Source organism: Rana temporaria, chromosome 8 (assembly GCF_905171775.1).
Source record: "Rana temporaria chromosome 8, aRanTem1.1, whole genome shotgun sequence".
In the NCBI taxonomy this organism is placed as follows: Eukaryota; Metazoa; Chordata; class Amphibia; order Anura; family Ranidae; genus Rana; species Rana temporaria.
Window position 1 is genome coordinate 106433468 of NC_053496.1, and position 16591 is coordinate 106450058.

Below are 16591 nucleotides of genomic sequence, written 5' to 3' on the forward strand. Positions count from 1 at the left end.
TGTTGCATTTTTTGGGGGGGAAAAAACTAAACGTTGACACAGAAAATACTCAGATAACTCACAGAAAAAAAAAATAACTAAAGGCAATATGAGTTTAATAAACGTGCAAAAAAATTCTAGTGAATGCAGGTGCTTCCATATGAGTTTTTACCAACATTTTTTATTCCCATAAGTGTGAACCAGCCCTCACTTAGTTTTTACCTGAACGTCATCTGTATTGACAATGGCTCCTGTGATGTTGGATAAAAGTCGTATAAATTCCTCCTCGAATTCACGCACCCGATCAGGAATCTCATTAATAACTATCTTTAAGCGCTGGTCATCACGTAAAATATATATTCCAACAACAGCAGTATCATTGTGTCCGGCCAGATCGCTGGCCATGATGTCAACCACAAAGTAACCAGGGTTGTAGGCAGTAAAGAGATCAAATGTCCGAATAATACCATCAACATTACCTACAAACAAAACACACATAGAAAGGAAAAATTATAATTGGTCAAAAAAATATTTACATTGTAAGATCAGGTGCTAGGGTAGAACTAAAGGCAAAACTTGGGTAAGGGAAGGATATAGAACACCTTTAAGTTTTTTTGCTAATTGTGTCTCATTGGGGAGATTTCTCTTCACTTCTTGTCCCATTGTCAAAACAGGAAGTTAAAGTAAATCTCTGCAAAGTGGAGAAATCCCTGGTTGTCGGCAGAACTAGTGTTCCTATTGGAAGTTTTTCCCTCTATTCCTGTTCTGGTAACAATTGTATGATTTTATCCCCATTGTAGATGCTGTGTTTCTAGCATTAATGGATCAGTGGGAAGAAAGGTTACTGGCTTCCAGTCACAACAAACAGGGGAAAAAGTTATAATATTTATACTTTTATCACTTGCACAACTAAGAATGTAGTCTACATGATTGAGTGCACTTGCCATATGCAATATGTGGGAGGCACAGTACGTATGTTGCATGTGCGCATTCAGGAACATTTTGCAAATATCAAGTTTTAAGGGTCACCATCTGTGAAAACATTATCATGGACGTCACAATAAAGATACAAAAGATACCAATTTTTTTGCTATAGACAAACTTACACCCCACTGGAGGGGGTGTCATAATGAGAGGGATATCTAGAAGAGAGACCAGATAGATCAACCAGTTAAAAACGTATGACCCTATGGTCTGAATGTAGCTTGGGACATTAACTGTTTTTTGAATAAAAGTTGATTCCCATTCTGCCAATTGGGTTTTGTTTGTTTTTTTCTCTCATATTTTTTAAATAAATAAATCTTTATAGTCCTTCTGTGTTAGGAAGTCTCTCTATTGGTAGTGATTTTGCAAATTAGCTGATTCTCAGATATGTGATGTGTGTCATTCAGTCTAAGGTTTATAAAGCAATTTTTACATTATACTTTGGTATTTTTATATGCTTACTTTTTTTTATATATAATTATCTTTTAAATAAGTATTTTAAAATACTATTTATTTTTATTTTTGGCATCAAGTTCTTTTTTCAGGGAGTTCAGTAAGAATTTTAGATTATTTTTTCTCTGGCGAAATACTACAGGGAGCCCCTATAATTGACTTGCTTTGGTATCAAGTGTTTGCTTTATAACCTTCCCTATATAAGCTTATTTCACGATTCGAGACGTCTGGCCAGTTACCTTGCTGTCTCCAGCAATAACGGTCAGGCAGAGCCATAGGACATATCGCACATACGATTGGTGATCAGACCGAACTGTGATTTACATTCAGGAGCACCTGGGTCTCTTAAACGTGGTCTTATATATACGTGGAGTTTATTTGTGAGTTGGCATTTTGGTTTTTAATACATTTGCGATAGAGTGTTTTTACAGTATGGAGCTTGCTTGCTTTTTTCATGCTACTTGATTATGGTGTGAGATCCTGTCTGCTGGTATTGATGTGGAGTTGGGTGGCATTCCTGCTGATTTATCTTGCTGGTGGAGCCTGTGCAACATGCTTGTATGACCATTATAATCTTTGGTCAAACATATCTGGTAAGCGGCTTAATCTCAGTGGTGTGGGGAGCATGTCTTGAAGCACCTTGGAACATTTAAAAATAATATTTGCACTTAATTTATTGGACACATTTTAAATTTTTATTTGGACTCATTGTCACTTTATTTTAATTTGTTTACTTTATGAATTTTAGTATGTATTTATATTATGTGACTGTTTTTCTGATTAGTGTGGCACAAAACATATACATTTCCTGTGAATCACACAAAAGGGAATGGCCACTTCTAGGTAGTCTTTAAGCTTAGTGAAAGCAAAACATAATATGGATAAAATGAATACTCTTACCAATAACAAAAATATTTTTCACCTCCTGTGAGTCATTTGAGTTCTGTTTAATGTAGTGAATGCTTAAGATGCTGTAGAACACCAGGCTGTTGTTGCCCACATCAGCATCAAGTGCTAGAACCTTGATGAGGTCAGAGCCTACTTTTGCATCAGTTGCAACACCTGGAGAAGAAAGTATAACATAATAATATGAGAATACAATGGAAAATTGGCAAAATTGTTAATAATTTTTTGTTTTTTATCTGTATTTCTAAAAAATCTGTTACCTGCTGTATACTCTGTTTTTGTAAATCTGGGTGGCTGATCATTAATGTCTTCAAGGTAGATCCTCACTTCCTGCAAGGTCGAGTCTGTGCTGGGATCAAAACTCTGTATCCTCGAGGCCCTCATCGCTTTGCGGGGTGACCAATTTCTATTGCTGGATGCTTTCACTATAAGAGAGTAGTATGGTTCCTTCTCTCGGTCCAGGTTCTTCAGAACTGTCAGCTTTCCTTCAGGAGCCAGCTGAAAGTTGTTTCCTTCATTTCCAACTACAAAAGAAATATATATATTTTGTACCAATAAAAATAATATAGCGAACACAGTGTATAGAAAGGTACCAAAATAACCCTGAATCTATTGCATCCTCAAACTCTCTTAAGAGGTCTATCTGAATCATGAATATGACTTTAAATAGAGGCTGAACAGATTGGTGAAAATTGTTATCTTCATAGCCACCACCAGTCTAAGCTGCAGGCTATGAAAATTGGAAATCATACCTGCTCTTTAAGAAGTGCAGGAGAAAAAAGAAACAACATACAGTACATACTGACATCTATGGCTGCAGTATCTCTGTAATGCAGCATCTGTCCCTAGAACTGAGTGATCTCATGACCACTCAGTTCTTGGGTCCGCTCCTAACACAGAGTGGTGACGGTCAGTCACTGCTCTGTGCTCTTCTCCTCCAGTGCCTAATGGAGTGCCAGGTAGAAGAGGGGTGGGAGTAGCTGGCTCAAGTTCTCAGCAACGCACTGAAAGGCTAAGTCAGCTGCCGATCAGGTATCTGGGAGGACCCTGACATTATTGTTGGGCTATATCCAGAGACTGGAGCAGCTCAGTAATGGCACAAGTAAGTGCACTACTGTGACCCATAAGAGAAATATGACCAAAAGAGCTTTGGCAATACTCCTCTTTTAAAGCCCATCTACCCCCCCCCCCCAAACAAAATGTAGCTTACCAGACTTTATAAGTCGTTAATGCATTTGTTTTCTCTTTTGAAGTTAAACCACGGGTGACTGGTTGCTAGGACACAAGGCGGTCCTAAGCAACCATCCACCAGCTTGCAAATATGAAAAGTCCCGCTCCTGCCGTCTGTCCAGAACTGTGCTGCCTCTCCCTCTCCGCTGTGTACAGATGTAGGTCACTGCTATGGGAGTGGGAGGGGGGCCAGAGGTCACTGCTGTGTGTGGAGGTGGGGGTGATGTGAAGGGGGCAGAGGACACAGTTATGGGCAGGGCCACCCCCATAGCAGTGTGCTCTACCACCCTTCACATCACCCCCCCCCCCCCCGAAGCATTCTGAGTGCAACGCACTCCTGAAACCTGCATTCTAAGTGCAAGGCACTCCTGAACCCTGCATTCTAAACTTATGAGCATAAGGCACTCCTCAACCCTACATTCTAAACATTACGCACACCTTAACCCTACATTCTGAGCATAACGCACTCCTTAACCCTACATTCTGAGTGTATCGCACTCCTTAACCCTACATTCTGAGCGTAACACTTTTCACCTTGTAACCCTGTGAATACCTCTTGTTCCTGAGTGGCTACCTTGCACTCCTCCAGTATATCTAAAGGAAAGGAATGATTGTAGCCACCCAGGCTGGACTGCAAACATATCTGTCTCTGTTGATCTTGAAAGATTCATAGGGGCTGATGGAACTAGTAAAAAGTAAGCTTAAGTACAGGAAGTGACAAGGACACTCCATTTTTAGTAAGATCAACAAGTATTTCCTGTATTTGCTGAAAATGTTATTGGCCTGAAAAAGGATATTAATGCAGCCACCGTGTCTAAAGAATGATTTGCGGCAATATATTATATTTTTGAAAATAAGTAACCTAAAGAAAATGGATATCAATATTTTATTGAAAACAGACAAAATCAAGAGAAAGAAAAGAAGAATACAGTACATGTAATTAAAACTCAAATACAACTTTCATTTCAAACAGATGTGATTTTCATGATAAAATCTTTATAATTGAGATGAAATCAATAAATGGCTTTTTTTTTTTACCTGCAATAAAATAGTAGACAATGGCATTTGGACCTTCATCAGAATCCACAGCACCACTGACATTCCCCACTGCAGTTCCAGGTTTGGAATGCTCACGGACAGAAAGGCTTTGGTACTGCACAGCACCTCTCTGTGAAAAATGGCAAAGAATAGGTGACAACATACATAAAATAAAAGAGGTCACACTACTTAAATATACAGGGTGGGCCATTTATATGGATACACCTTAATAAAATGGGAATGGCTAGTCATATTAACTTCCTGTTTGTGGCACATCAGTATATGTGAGGGGGGAAACTTTTTAAGATGGGTGGTGACCATGGTGGCCATTTTGAAGATGGCCATTTTGAATCCAACTTTTGTTTTTTCAATAGGAAGAGGGTCATGTGACACATCAAACATATTGGGAATTTCACAAGAAAAACAATGGTGTGCTTGGTTTTAACATAACTTTATTCTTTCATGAGTTATTTACAAGTTTCTGACCACTTATAAAATGTGCTCTCCAGTGACATGCGGCGAGTGCTACGCTGTGGGCTCTTGCTGAATGAAGCTAGGACAGTCACTGATGTTTCTTCATTAGACCCCGTTCACACTGGATACGCCTATAGCGGAGCGTTAAAATCGCCGTAAAACACTATTTACTGCGATTTTAACGCTCCGCTATAGAGGTATCCAGTGTGAAAGGGGTCTAATGAAGAAACATCAGTGGCTGTCCTAGCTTCATTCAGCAAGAGCCCACAGCGTAGCACTCGCCGCATGTCACTGGAGAGCACATTGAACACATTTTATAAGTGGTCAGAAACTTGTAAATAACTCATGAAAGAATAAAGTTATGTTAAAACCAAGCACACCATTGTTTTCTTGTGAAATTCCCAATAAGTTTGATGTGTCACATGACCCTCTTCCTGACCCTCTTCCTATTCAAAAAACTAAAGTTGGATTCAAAATGGCCAACTTTAAAATGGCTGCCATGGTCACCACCCATCTTGAAAAGTTTCCCCCCTTACATATACTAATGTGCCACAAACAGGAAGTTAATATCACCAACCATTCCCATTTTATTAAGGTGTATCCATATAAATGGGCCACCCTGTAGATCAATTCACCTAAAAATAACATTTCCGTTTTAGACTTTTGGATTTGCCTGCCCTGGTTTCTACTTTCTCCCCTCATCAACATGCTAATAAAACTTTTAAACAAAACTTGTTTTCATTACTTACCTTTTGTTCGACCCATCCATAGGTCCCTGTGCTTCTCTATGTACTAATTGTAGACCATGGCTATGGGGTGAGCCAGCACAGTCCCAGCCTCTTGTAAACATCTCAGTACTCCTCTTAGGAGCCCTCAGACCTAATGCAGCAGTGAACTGGGTCTTGGGAGGAGTTTTGCAAATATCAAAATGTCCTGATAGATATGTAGTAATACCCCTGAAGGGGCCGCTGGTTTGAATTTGGGCCCGCCGTTACCTCACCACGTTCGTCTTAGGGGTCCTCATTGAAGAGTTATTCACAAAGGACGGCACCAATACTTAGTCTCTTTTTCTTCCAAGGTTTTATTAACCAAACTCAGACAGAGGGATGGAGGGTTAGGGGGGAATTCAGGTACCTTGCTTTGTGGATCACAGGCACGTTCTTGAATCCAGAGGACAGACTGTTCCACACTGGATTCAGCAACCACCAGATAGGCCTCTCTCACTGACCTAGCAGCCGGTACGAAGACTACATGTGTGCCGTTGAGTCGTTGCACAGTCCTCTGCCACAGGACCATGTAACCACACACACACTTTGCAAAAGTTCCAAGGACACAGCTACACAGTACCAGGATCTTTCAGCCAGCAGGCAGCACTGCGTGGTAGATTGGTCAGGATGAATCCTCTAATTGAATCCCCAATTGTTCGGCTTCTTCCCGCAGGCAAGACAGCACAGGACCACCCTTGGACCAGTAGGTCCCAGAAAAGAATAGCTACGGTTGGCTACTACTGCAGTGCAGAGACACTGGTATATGTAAAGTATTTTAAAGCAATTTAGGTGTCATTGGGCATTCTGTGTCACTGTAAGTGTGGGTAAAGAATCACAAAGGTTCATATATGTTCTCTGGATTGTGCCATGACAGCAAATGAGTTTTGAAAAATAAGTATTTTGTAGTAACTACATAGGGAAAAGACTATGAGCAAGTGCACCTTCTATGTGCTGGTCATAACTGGGCTTGAAAGCATAATACGGTATATAGTGTTCATTAAAGTTTTTTGGGGGGAAAAAAACAACATATTGAGCACATCTGAAATATTCATATTTCTCCATGTTTTATCTTTAAAAATGCTACAAGTACAGAAAAATACCTTTGGTCCTAACTTGTTTTACTTACCGGTGGTCGGACAAAGATTGGCTCATTGTCATCAACATCATCTAGAGCAACCTGAAGAGGTAGCATGGCTTCATAAGGCACTGGCTGACCAAGGTCATAGGCAACAATTATAAGCTGAAAAAAGATGAACACCAGTGTCAATTTTGGCAGCAAATTTCGATCTAGTTTTAGTCTTATGCCGCGTACACACGATCATTTTTCAGCTTGTAAAAAACAAAGTTTTTTAAAAATGTCATTTAAAAAGATCGTGTGTGGGCTCCACATTATTTTTCGGGTTCTGAAAAACGACAAAAAAAAAAATTCAAACATGCTGCATTTTTTAACGACGTTTTAAACTATGTCGTTTTTCGGGTTGTAAAAAATGATAGTGTGTGGGCTAAAACAACGTGAAAAACCCGCGCATGCTCAGAAGCAAGTTATGAGACAGGAGCGCTCGTTCTGGTAAAACTACCGTTCATAATGGAGTAAGCACATTCATTACGCAGTAACAGACAGAAAAGCGCGAATCGTCTTTTACTAACACGGAATCAGCTAAAGCAGCCCCCAAGGGTGGCGTCATCCACATGGAACTTCCCCTTTATAGTGCCGTCATACGTGTACGTCACCACGCTTTGCTAGAGCATTTTTTTTTTTAACGATCGTGTTTAGACAAGGCTGCTTTAATGATGTAGTTGAAAAAAACGTCGTTTTTTCTAGAGCCTGAAAAACTTTGTTTTTTACAACCTGAAAAATTATCGTGTTTACGCGGCATTAGTCTTTTGACTAAAATGGCATTTTAGTTTTAGTCGTATTTTAGTAATCTAAATTGTTTTCGTTTTAGTCGACTAAAATAGTATTCATTTAGTCGACTAAAATGTTTTAGCCATTTTAGTCGACTAAATTAACACTGATGAACACCAAAGCATGACCAGGTTTTTCATATTACATTTTCACAGCAAATAACATATTAAAATATTACATTTATTTTTAAAGTCAGCGCAAGGGACAATACTTTAATGGGAAGTGTCCCTTGTGCTGTTGGCTTGTCTCTTAGTCGAAATGCAAAGTCCCCTGCCCCCCCCCCCCCCCCCATACCCCTGCAGATGTAATCTTCTGTTGTGGCGGAGATTATTTATTAATATTTATTAAAATGTTATTACACTTCATATTATATAAAATACTTTGTTCAAAATTCTCATTCATAAACATATCATTTTCCCCCCTCCCCCTCTCCCCTCGCTTTCCCCATATCACATTCCTTAAAGTCTTATTATAGTCTTCTTTCATTTATTCCCTCCACCTCTCTTTTTTTCAGATTCCCATTATCTCAGGCCCCGTACACACGTCCGAGAAACTCGACGAGCAAAACACATAGTTTTGCTCGTCGAGTTCCTTGTGAAGCCGCCGAGGATCTCGGCGAGCCAAGTTTCCCCATTGACTAACGAGGAAATAGAGAACATGTTCTCTATTTGGCTCGACCAGTTCCTCGTCGGTTTCCTCGGCCAAAAGTGTACACACGACCGGGTTTCTCGGCAGAATACGGCTCCGATCGAGTTTCTGGCTGAATTCTGCCGAGAAACTTGGTCGTGTGTACGGGGCCTCAGAGTTTTTCTTTGTATTCTTACACTCTTTCCATTCTTTCCAAGTATTTGAAAAAAATTATATTCTATCTTCTCCATAGTGACACAATTCTTCCATGTTATATATACATTCTACCCTTTGAACCCATTCTCTAAGACCCCAGTCACACCTGAGCGTAGCGTTTTTAGGCAGAAAGTCGCACAATTTTATGCCATTTGCCGCGATTTTTTACAGGTCAATAGGTCACCAATGTAAAAAGCAGGAAAACGCCTGTAATCTGCCTAACAAAAAGTTCCAGAACTTGTTTGAGCTTCAGGCGTTTTGTAGTGGAGATGTGAACCATCTCCATAGAGAATAATAGATTTTTTCCCTTCCAGCGTTCTGTAGCTTCAGGCTTTAAGCTACAAAATACTCAGGTGTGAATGCAGCCTTACGCCGCGTACACACGTATAGTCAATAAAAGCCTGTTACCTACATGTGTGTAAAGCCTAGTACACACGGGCTGAATGTCGGGTGGCATCGACCGGTTCAATAGAAACCGCCCGACATTTGGCCTGTGTGTATGGAAGCCAGAAGGGGCACGATTGTAAAAGGTCTGCCGACCGGCTCCCGATCAGCGCTCTCAGCCAATGCCTGAGGGTGCTGACCGGAGTGTTCTAGCGGCGGAGCTATTCTCCTATCAGAATTGCACAGCAGGGGGAGATTGAGGTATTAACATTGCATTGTTAGTACAGCGGCTCTTTCTGAGCAGTCAGTTTTTTCATACAGCTTGATGGGTTAAACAAAAAAATAAAAAATTGTAGTGTGTACTAGGCTTTAGTGTGAAAGGCCCTTCATTCTATTTATGGTATGAAACCATTGCACTTAGTTACAGATGTAACATTGCACACAGTTACAATGTGCTGGGCTTGTCTACTTACACTATAAATGGCTTGCTTCTCCCGATCTAATCTCTGTGCAGTTTGAATAAGTCCACTCATGGAATCAATATTAAAATACTCCCAGTCTTTATTTCCAGCTCCGGTTTTTAGCAAACTGTAGCGCACTGCTCCATTCAAACCTTCATCGTTATCTGTGGCGTATACTTCATATACTGTAGACTTTAAGGGGATTTCCTATAGAAAACAAAACAGTTTCATACATAACCACAAGAGGTCAATGCAACACAGTTTTTTATCAAACTATATAAAAACAACTCAGGCTATACAATATTAATAAATTCAATTTTAAAGCCTTGTGCACACAGGACATTTTCCCCCTCCCCTGGAAGACACCTGCATGGTCCAGGGGAGGAGAAAACAGTGTCAAAATGCACCTAAAGTTGTATTTTGTAAACGCTTTTAGGCACATCAAGCATCTGGAAGTTGATTTTATTGGCCAGAATATTATTTATTCTGGCCATTGAAATGAATGAGTAAAAAAAGTGTTAAATGTAATAGTGTCGGTCGTTTTTTACGGCAAAACGCTCCTCTTCTGAATGTGCAAGAGATATTTTCTGCCCAGTAAACACTTATATGTGCAAGGACACATACACTAACATAGAAGGGCATTCAGAGGCATTAAAAAAAAAAAAAACGCCCTTAAAAGTGGCATGTTTGATGCCCAGTGTGCATGAAGCCAAAATGTCAATGTTGGGATTTCAAGTTCATGGGTGCAAAATGTGCATTGTTTGTTTCCTAAGAGTTGAATTCAACATACACTAGCAATACAAAGTTATTGAACCCTTTGTAACCACTTGCCATCCCGGCCATTGTAGAATGACGGCCACAAGGTGGCTCTACAATGCCGGGAGGCCGTCTATTGACGTCCTCGGTTCCGCATGTCCGCCACGTCACTCAGATGCCGATGCGTGTGCCTGGCGGCCGCAATGTCCTCCAAGTACACGCGATCGGCAGTTACAGAGACAGGGAGGTGGATCTCTGTGTGTAAACACACAGATCCACATCCTGCCAGGGAGAGGAGACCGATGGTGTGTCCCTTGTACATAGGGACAACCATCGGTCACCTCCCCCAGTCAGTCCCCTCCCCCCACAATAAAAATCACTCCCAGGGAACACATTAACCCCTTGATCGCCACCCTAGTGTTTAACCCCTTTCCCTGCCAGTCACATTTATACAGTAATCAGTGCATATTTATAGCACTGTTCGCTGTATAAATGTGAATGGTCCCAAAAATGTGTCAAAAGTGTCCGATGTGTCCGCCGTAATGTCGCAGTCCTGACAAAGATAACCGCCATTACTAGTAAAAAAATAAAAAATAATAAAAATGTCATAATTCTATCCCCTATTTTGTAGGCGCTATAACTTTTGTGCAAACCAATTAATATTGCGATTTTTTTACCAAAAATATGTAGAAGAAAATGTATCGACCTAAACTGAGAAAAAAAAATATTTTTTTTTAAAAAAAAAATTGGAATATTTCTTATAGCAAAAAGTAAAAAATATTGGGGTAGATCCACAAAGAAATTACGCCGGCGTATCTACTGATACGCTGGCGTAATTTCAAAATTCCCGCGTCGTATCATGAATCCTCAAAACGAGATACGACGGCATCTCGTCTAAATCCGACAGGCGTATGTCTTCGTATGCCGTCGGATCTAAGATACAATTTTTCGGCGTCCGCTTGGTGGCGTTCCCGTCGTAATCCGCGTTGAGTATGCAAATTAGCTATTTCCGACGATCCACAAACGTACGAGCGGCCGTTGCATTTTTTTTACGTCGTTTCCGTTCGGCTTTTTCCAGCGTATAGTTAAAGGTGCTATATGGTGGCGTACTCAATGTTAAGTATGGCCGTCGTTCCCGCATATAATTTTAAAAATTTTACGTTTGCGCAAGTCGTCCGTGAATGGGGCTGGACGCCATTTACGCTCACGTCGAAACCAATGATGTCCTTGCGATGTCATTTGGAGCAATGCACCCTGGGAGTTTTTACGGACGGCGCATGCGCAGTTCGTTCGGCGCGGGGACGCGCTTCATTTAAATGAAACACGCCCCCTACCCGCCGAATTTGAATTCCACGCCCTTACGCCGTGAGAGATACACTACACCGCCTTAACTTATGGCGCGGATTCGTTGAGGATTCAAACCAACTCAAAGTAAGTTACAGCGGCGTAGCGTATCTTTTTTTTAACAGAGATGTTTTATTGAGAGAACAAAGCAGGTTACATTGTCACAGATAAATATAGGTACAGTCAAATACAAGAGAAAAGTTACAGGACCGCCTCAGGAACTTAGAGCATGATAAAATACTAAGTGTAATACCATATGAGGGGGAGATACATCATATCCCAAACCCAACCAACCCCCCCCCCGAATCCCAAGGGACAAGACAAGAATTCATACCAGGATTCATACCCAGCCCCCGCCCCCCCCAGGGCCGCCTGAGGGAAAAGAAGTGGGAATAGGATAAAACAGGCTCCCCCCGGAGGGGGGGGGAAGGGGCGGGGGGGGGAGAGTGCAGAGCAGAGCGAGTGATAATCACACGTCACCGATCACGTGAAACATCAATTAGTGTTCAGGTACAGCATGGTATACGGACCACAACCCAACCTCAACCCCTGGCATCAATCCATGCAGACCACACCTTGTCAAACTTTGCTGGGCACTGTCTACTTTCATAAGTGATCCTGTAAAGTGGTAGAACGTTGTTGATTGACTGGGTCCAAGACTCCACCGTAGGCGGGTCAGCTGCCTTCCATTTAAGAAGGATTTCCCTCCTGGCATAGAAGAGGGAGAAGGTAAGAAACAACTTAGAGTACCTGTCACCCTGCGTCACCTCCAGGTGGCTCAAAAGGAGAACCAAGGGGTCCATCGGGACCTGCAGCTGAGACACCGAACCCAGGATCCCAGCCACCCTGCCCCAGTAAATCTGAATCTCGGGGCATGCCCACACCATGTGCCAAAATGAGCCTTCCTGAACCCCACATCGCGGACAAAGAGGGTCCCTCTGAGGGTAGATGCGGGCCAACCTCTGGGGGGTATAGTAAGCCTGATGAAGGAACTTGATTTGTATGAACCTGTCCCTAGCTGCTATAAGTGACGGGATAAACGTGGAAACACATTCCTCCCACTTTTCATCATCCAGGTCAGGTATATCAGCCTTCCACCTTTCGAGAGAGCGGGTCGACCCGGAGTCATATGCAACTGTCAGGTAGAGGTAAAGGGTGGAGAGGGGTCGCCCCATGGTCCGCGAGGTCAAGAGTCTCTCGATCGAGTCAGATTGGAGCGTCAGCGTGTCCGGAAATTGGGCAGCGTACGCATGTCTAAGTTGACAGTATCGGAATGTCCAGTGTGCAGGGATGGAATATTTGTCCCTCAACTCCCTAAAGGTCATAAGAGCGCCGTTGGATACAATATGTTTGAGAGTAGTGATCCCCCTGCTGGCCCAAACCGAAGGGTCAGGAAGGGAGTACAGGTGGGGCAGCAGGGGGTTGCCCCAGAGAGGCAGATGCGGGGAGACATGCGAGGGCCTCGCGTAGATCACCCTAGCCTCCCTCCAGGCCCTAAGCGTTGTTTTCATCGGGACCGTTACCGAGGGGGCCGCACGACAACCCCTGAATGCAAGGTTGCTCAGGGCGGCATATGAGCCCAGAATGGCGGCCTCCAACGTAACCGCCGGATTCTGTTTGGGTTGGGCAAACCACCACCGAACGGTGACCAGGACAGCTGCCCAATAGTACAGTTGAAAGTTCGGGAGCGATAAGCCACCACCTGAGAGGGGCAGATACAAAGTTTTTTTAGCTATCCTAGGAGCCCTACCCGCCCAGACAAATGTTCCCACCTGACTCTCAAGTTTTTTGAAGAAGGCTCTGCAAAGATGGACCGGGGTGTTCCTAAAGTAATACAAAAATTTGGGCAGAAGCACCATCTTAAGGAGGTTAATTCTGCCCACCGGTGTTAGAGGAAGCGAGCGCCACGCCGCAAAGTTGGCAGTGACCTGCTTCATCAGAGGCTGAAGGTTACACTTCACAAAGTCCCCCAACTCCACCGTAATCTTTATCCCCAGGTACTTGATTTCCTGAACCCACTTAAGCTGCGACCGGGCATTAGAGTCGATAGGGGAGGGGTGGAGGGAGAAAAGCTCCGACTTGTCCCAGTTTATACGGACTCCGGAGAAGCCGGCAAAGCGGTCAAACTGGGCCAAGGCCCTACCCAGGGAGTCAGCCGAGTCAGCCAAGTATAACAGGGCGTCATCCGCATAGAGGGAGATTTTTTCATGGAGAGGACCAACCCGTATTCCCCGTATGCCCTCATCTGCCCTAATGAGGGCCGCCAAGGGCTCTATGGCCAGCGCAAATAGCCCCGGAGAGAGGGGGCAGCCCTGCCTCGTGCCCCGCTGCAACGGGAAGGGGTCCGAAAGGCAAGCGTTGGTACAGACTCTGGCCCGGGGAGCTTTATAAAGGAGCTGAACCCAGGAGATGAATCTAGGACCAAAGCCAAATTTGGCGAGAACTGCCCACAGGTACCTCCACTCGACCGAGTCGAAAGCCTTCTCGGCGTCGAGGGAGGCCACCAGTGTCTGACCCCTGTCATCCGCCCTAGCTATGTGGGAAAAGAGTCTCCTCAAATTGATGTCGGTACCCCTGCCCGGCATGAAACCCGTTTGATCGGGGTGGACCAGGGCCGTGATAACCGTGTTCAACCGGATAGCAAGGACCTTAGCCAACAGCTTGGCATCGACATTCAATAATGAAATGGGCCTGTAGGAGGGGCACAGAGAGGGATCCTTACCCGGTTTCGGGATAACGACAATCACCGCATCGCCCATGGAGTCGGGGAGGGATCCCAAGAGTTCAGCCGCCACCAGCATCTCCCGCAGCCTAGTAGCTAGTACATCAGGGTATTGTTTATAAAGTTCAACAGGGAGACCGTCAGGGCCAGGAGTCTTACCCGGCTGCATAGTTTTGAGCGCCGTAAGGATTTCGTCCAGGGAGATAGGTCTGTCCAGGGAGTCCCTGTATTTGTCGGTCAGGACAGGGACATCAACCTCGTCAAGGTAGAGGGCCAGCTCGTCATCCGCAAAGGTCACCTGCGATTTGTAGAGGCGACGATAGTACGTAGCAAAGGTGTGGTTAATTTCCTCCGAGGTGTATAGGAGACCCCCATTCGAATCAGCGATCTGGGGGACAGACATGCCCCCCGAACGCTCCCTAGAGAGCCAAGCCAGGAGCCTACCCGATCTCTCACCCTGTTCAAATATACGTTGGGATTGGGCTAACAGTTTTTTTTGAGTCAGGGAGGTACGAAGGGACATAACTTCATTTGTCAGGGATTGGAGCCGAACGTAGTGTTGGGGTTCCCGGGAGCGGACGTAAAGCGCCTCCTGCGCCACAGCAGCATCTTCAGCCGCAACCAGCGCAGAGCGCCTCTCCCTCCTAACCCGCGCTATGATGGTCTGGTACTGACCCCTGGTAAAAGCCTTAAAGGCGTCCCACACCACATTCAGGGAGGCCGAGGCCGGGTTAGTGGCCCAGAAACCGTCAAGGACCCCTGTAAATTGAGATTCCACATCCTGGTCCGAGATCCAATATCTCGAGAGTCTCCATAGTCTGGTGGGGTTCCCCACATCACCCAAGCACAGCAACAGGGGGGCATGGTCCGAGATCCCCCGGGGAAGTATCCTGACCTCCTTGACCCTAGACAGGACCGACTGACCGGCAAAGGCCAAATCTATGCGGGAGAAGGAAGCGTGCGAGGCAGAGTGACAGGTGTAGGCCCGCTCCTGAGGGTGTTTCCACCTCCAGACGTCAGTCAAGCCATAGGCCTCGGCCCAGGAGAGTAGTCCCGGGGATGAGGGACCCACACCAGCCATCCTGTCCACGCCCGGTTCAGGGGCCATATTGAAATCTCCCAGCAAAATCATGTGGTCTGAGGCAAAGTCAGCAAGGATGGCAGTTATCTTGTTCAACAGTACGAGGGAAGCTGGGGGGGGCAGGTAGAGACCGACAATGGACCAGGTCTGGGAATGGACTCTAGCATTGATGACCACAAACCTGCCGTCAGGGTCCAGCGCCAGATCGAGGAGCTTGAAGGGTAGGGATTTATTAACCAGGATACTCACTCCCCTAGCAAAGGTGGAGTATGTGGAGTGATAGTGGCTGGCCACCCACGGCTTCTTAAGAGCCAAGGTTCTACTACCCACAAGGTGGGTCTCCTGGAGAATGCAAATGTGAGGGGCATGAGATCTAATGAATTGGAACACCAGTGACCTCTTAACCGGAGAATTAAGGCCCCTGGTGTTCCATGACATAATGTTAAGCGCCGTCATTGTGATCAGCGGGAGGGAAATTTGGCGGACCAAGTAAGGGAGGCTCCATGGAATCTGCCGCCAGGACCCGAGACGAGTCAAACAGTCTAAATTTAAACTGTAAGCTGTACCATATATAGTCAATAAAACATCTGAACAGTAAATAAAACAAAAAACAAAAACAAAATGTTGAAATAAAAGGGGCGAATACCCATAATAACATCAGCCCGTGAAGGGCAACAGTCCCCCCCCCCACCCCGCTCATTCCCCCAAAACCAGGAAGAGCTTCCACTCCCCAAACCCAAATCAGCACGCTGGCTGCAAAAAGGGGGGCAAATGTGCAAGCGGCGAGGCTAAGCCCACCAGTCAGTCCAGGGGGTGTCCGCTTGAGCACGACGCCCCTCCACTCCCGGCCTCTCGAAGAAGGGATATCAGGCAGAAGGGGCAGGAGAGCATGAGGCATCCTCCATGCCCCAGCGCCAGGATGGTGATTTCCAGCCTTTGCAGCCCTCCCCCCAAATAAAAGGAGCGGGAGAGAAAAAAAACAAAAATAACCATTTACAATAAAAAGGGAAAAAAGAAAAGGAACCCCCTCCCCCCTTCTTGAGGTGAAGGGCACAGTCACGCTGCAAATGAGAAGGCTTTTCCAGAGCAGTCTCCTGAGGTAATCAGGGGCACAAATCTTTACGTTGCAAACAAAAAAAAAACGGAACATCGGTCTCTCGGAGGGGTAACCACCCAGCAATCCCCCAAGGATGAACATCCCCACCCCCCCAATGAGCGCACAGGTACAGGGGTCCCCCTCAGGGAATCCAGGACAGTGTCAAA

At 44.7% G+C, this 16591-nt stretch overlaps 1 protein-coding gene across 2 annotated transcripts in view; it reads right to left on the reverse strand.

Moving 5' to 3' along the window:
- LOC120908952 (cadherin-23-like) overlaps positions 1-16591 on the reverse strand; it is a 169275-nt gene that overhangs the window by 26953 nt on the left and 125731 nt on the right. For both annotated transcript variants that reach the window (XM_040320484.1, XM_040320485.1), the window contains exons 18-23: positions 9438-9632; positions 6958-7071; positions 4591-4720; positions 2583-2846; positions 2317-2478; positions 202-458 (exon numbers count right to left, since the gene is read on the reverse strand). In XM_040320484.1, coding sequence (XP_040176418.1) covers positions 202-458; positions 2317-2478; positions 2583-2846; positions 4591-4720; positions 6958-7071; positions 9438-9632 — 1122 coding nt within the window. The remainder of the gene's footprint in view (positions 1-201; positions 459-2316; positions 2479-2582; positions 2847-4590; positions 4721-6957; positions 7072-9437; positions 9633-16591) is intronic.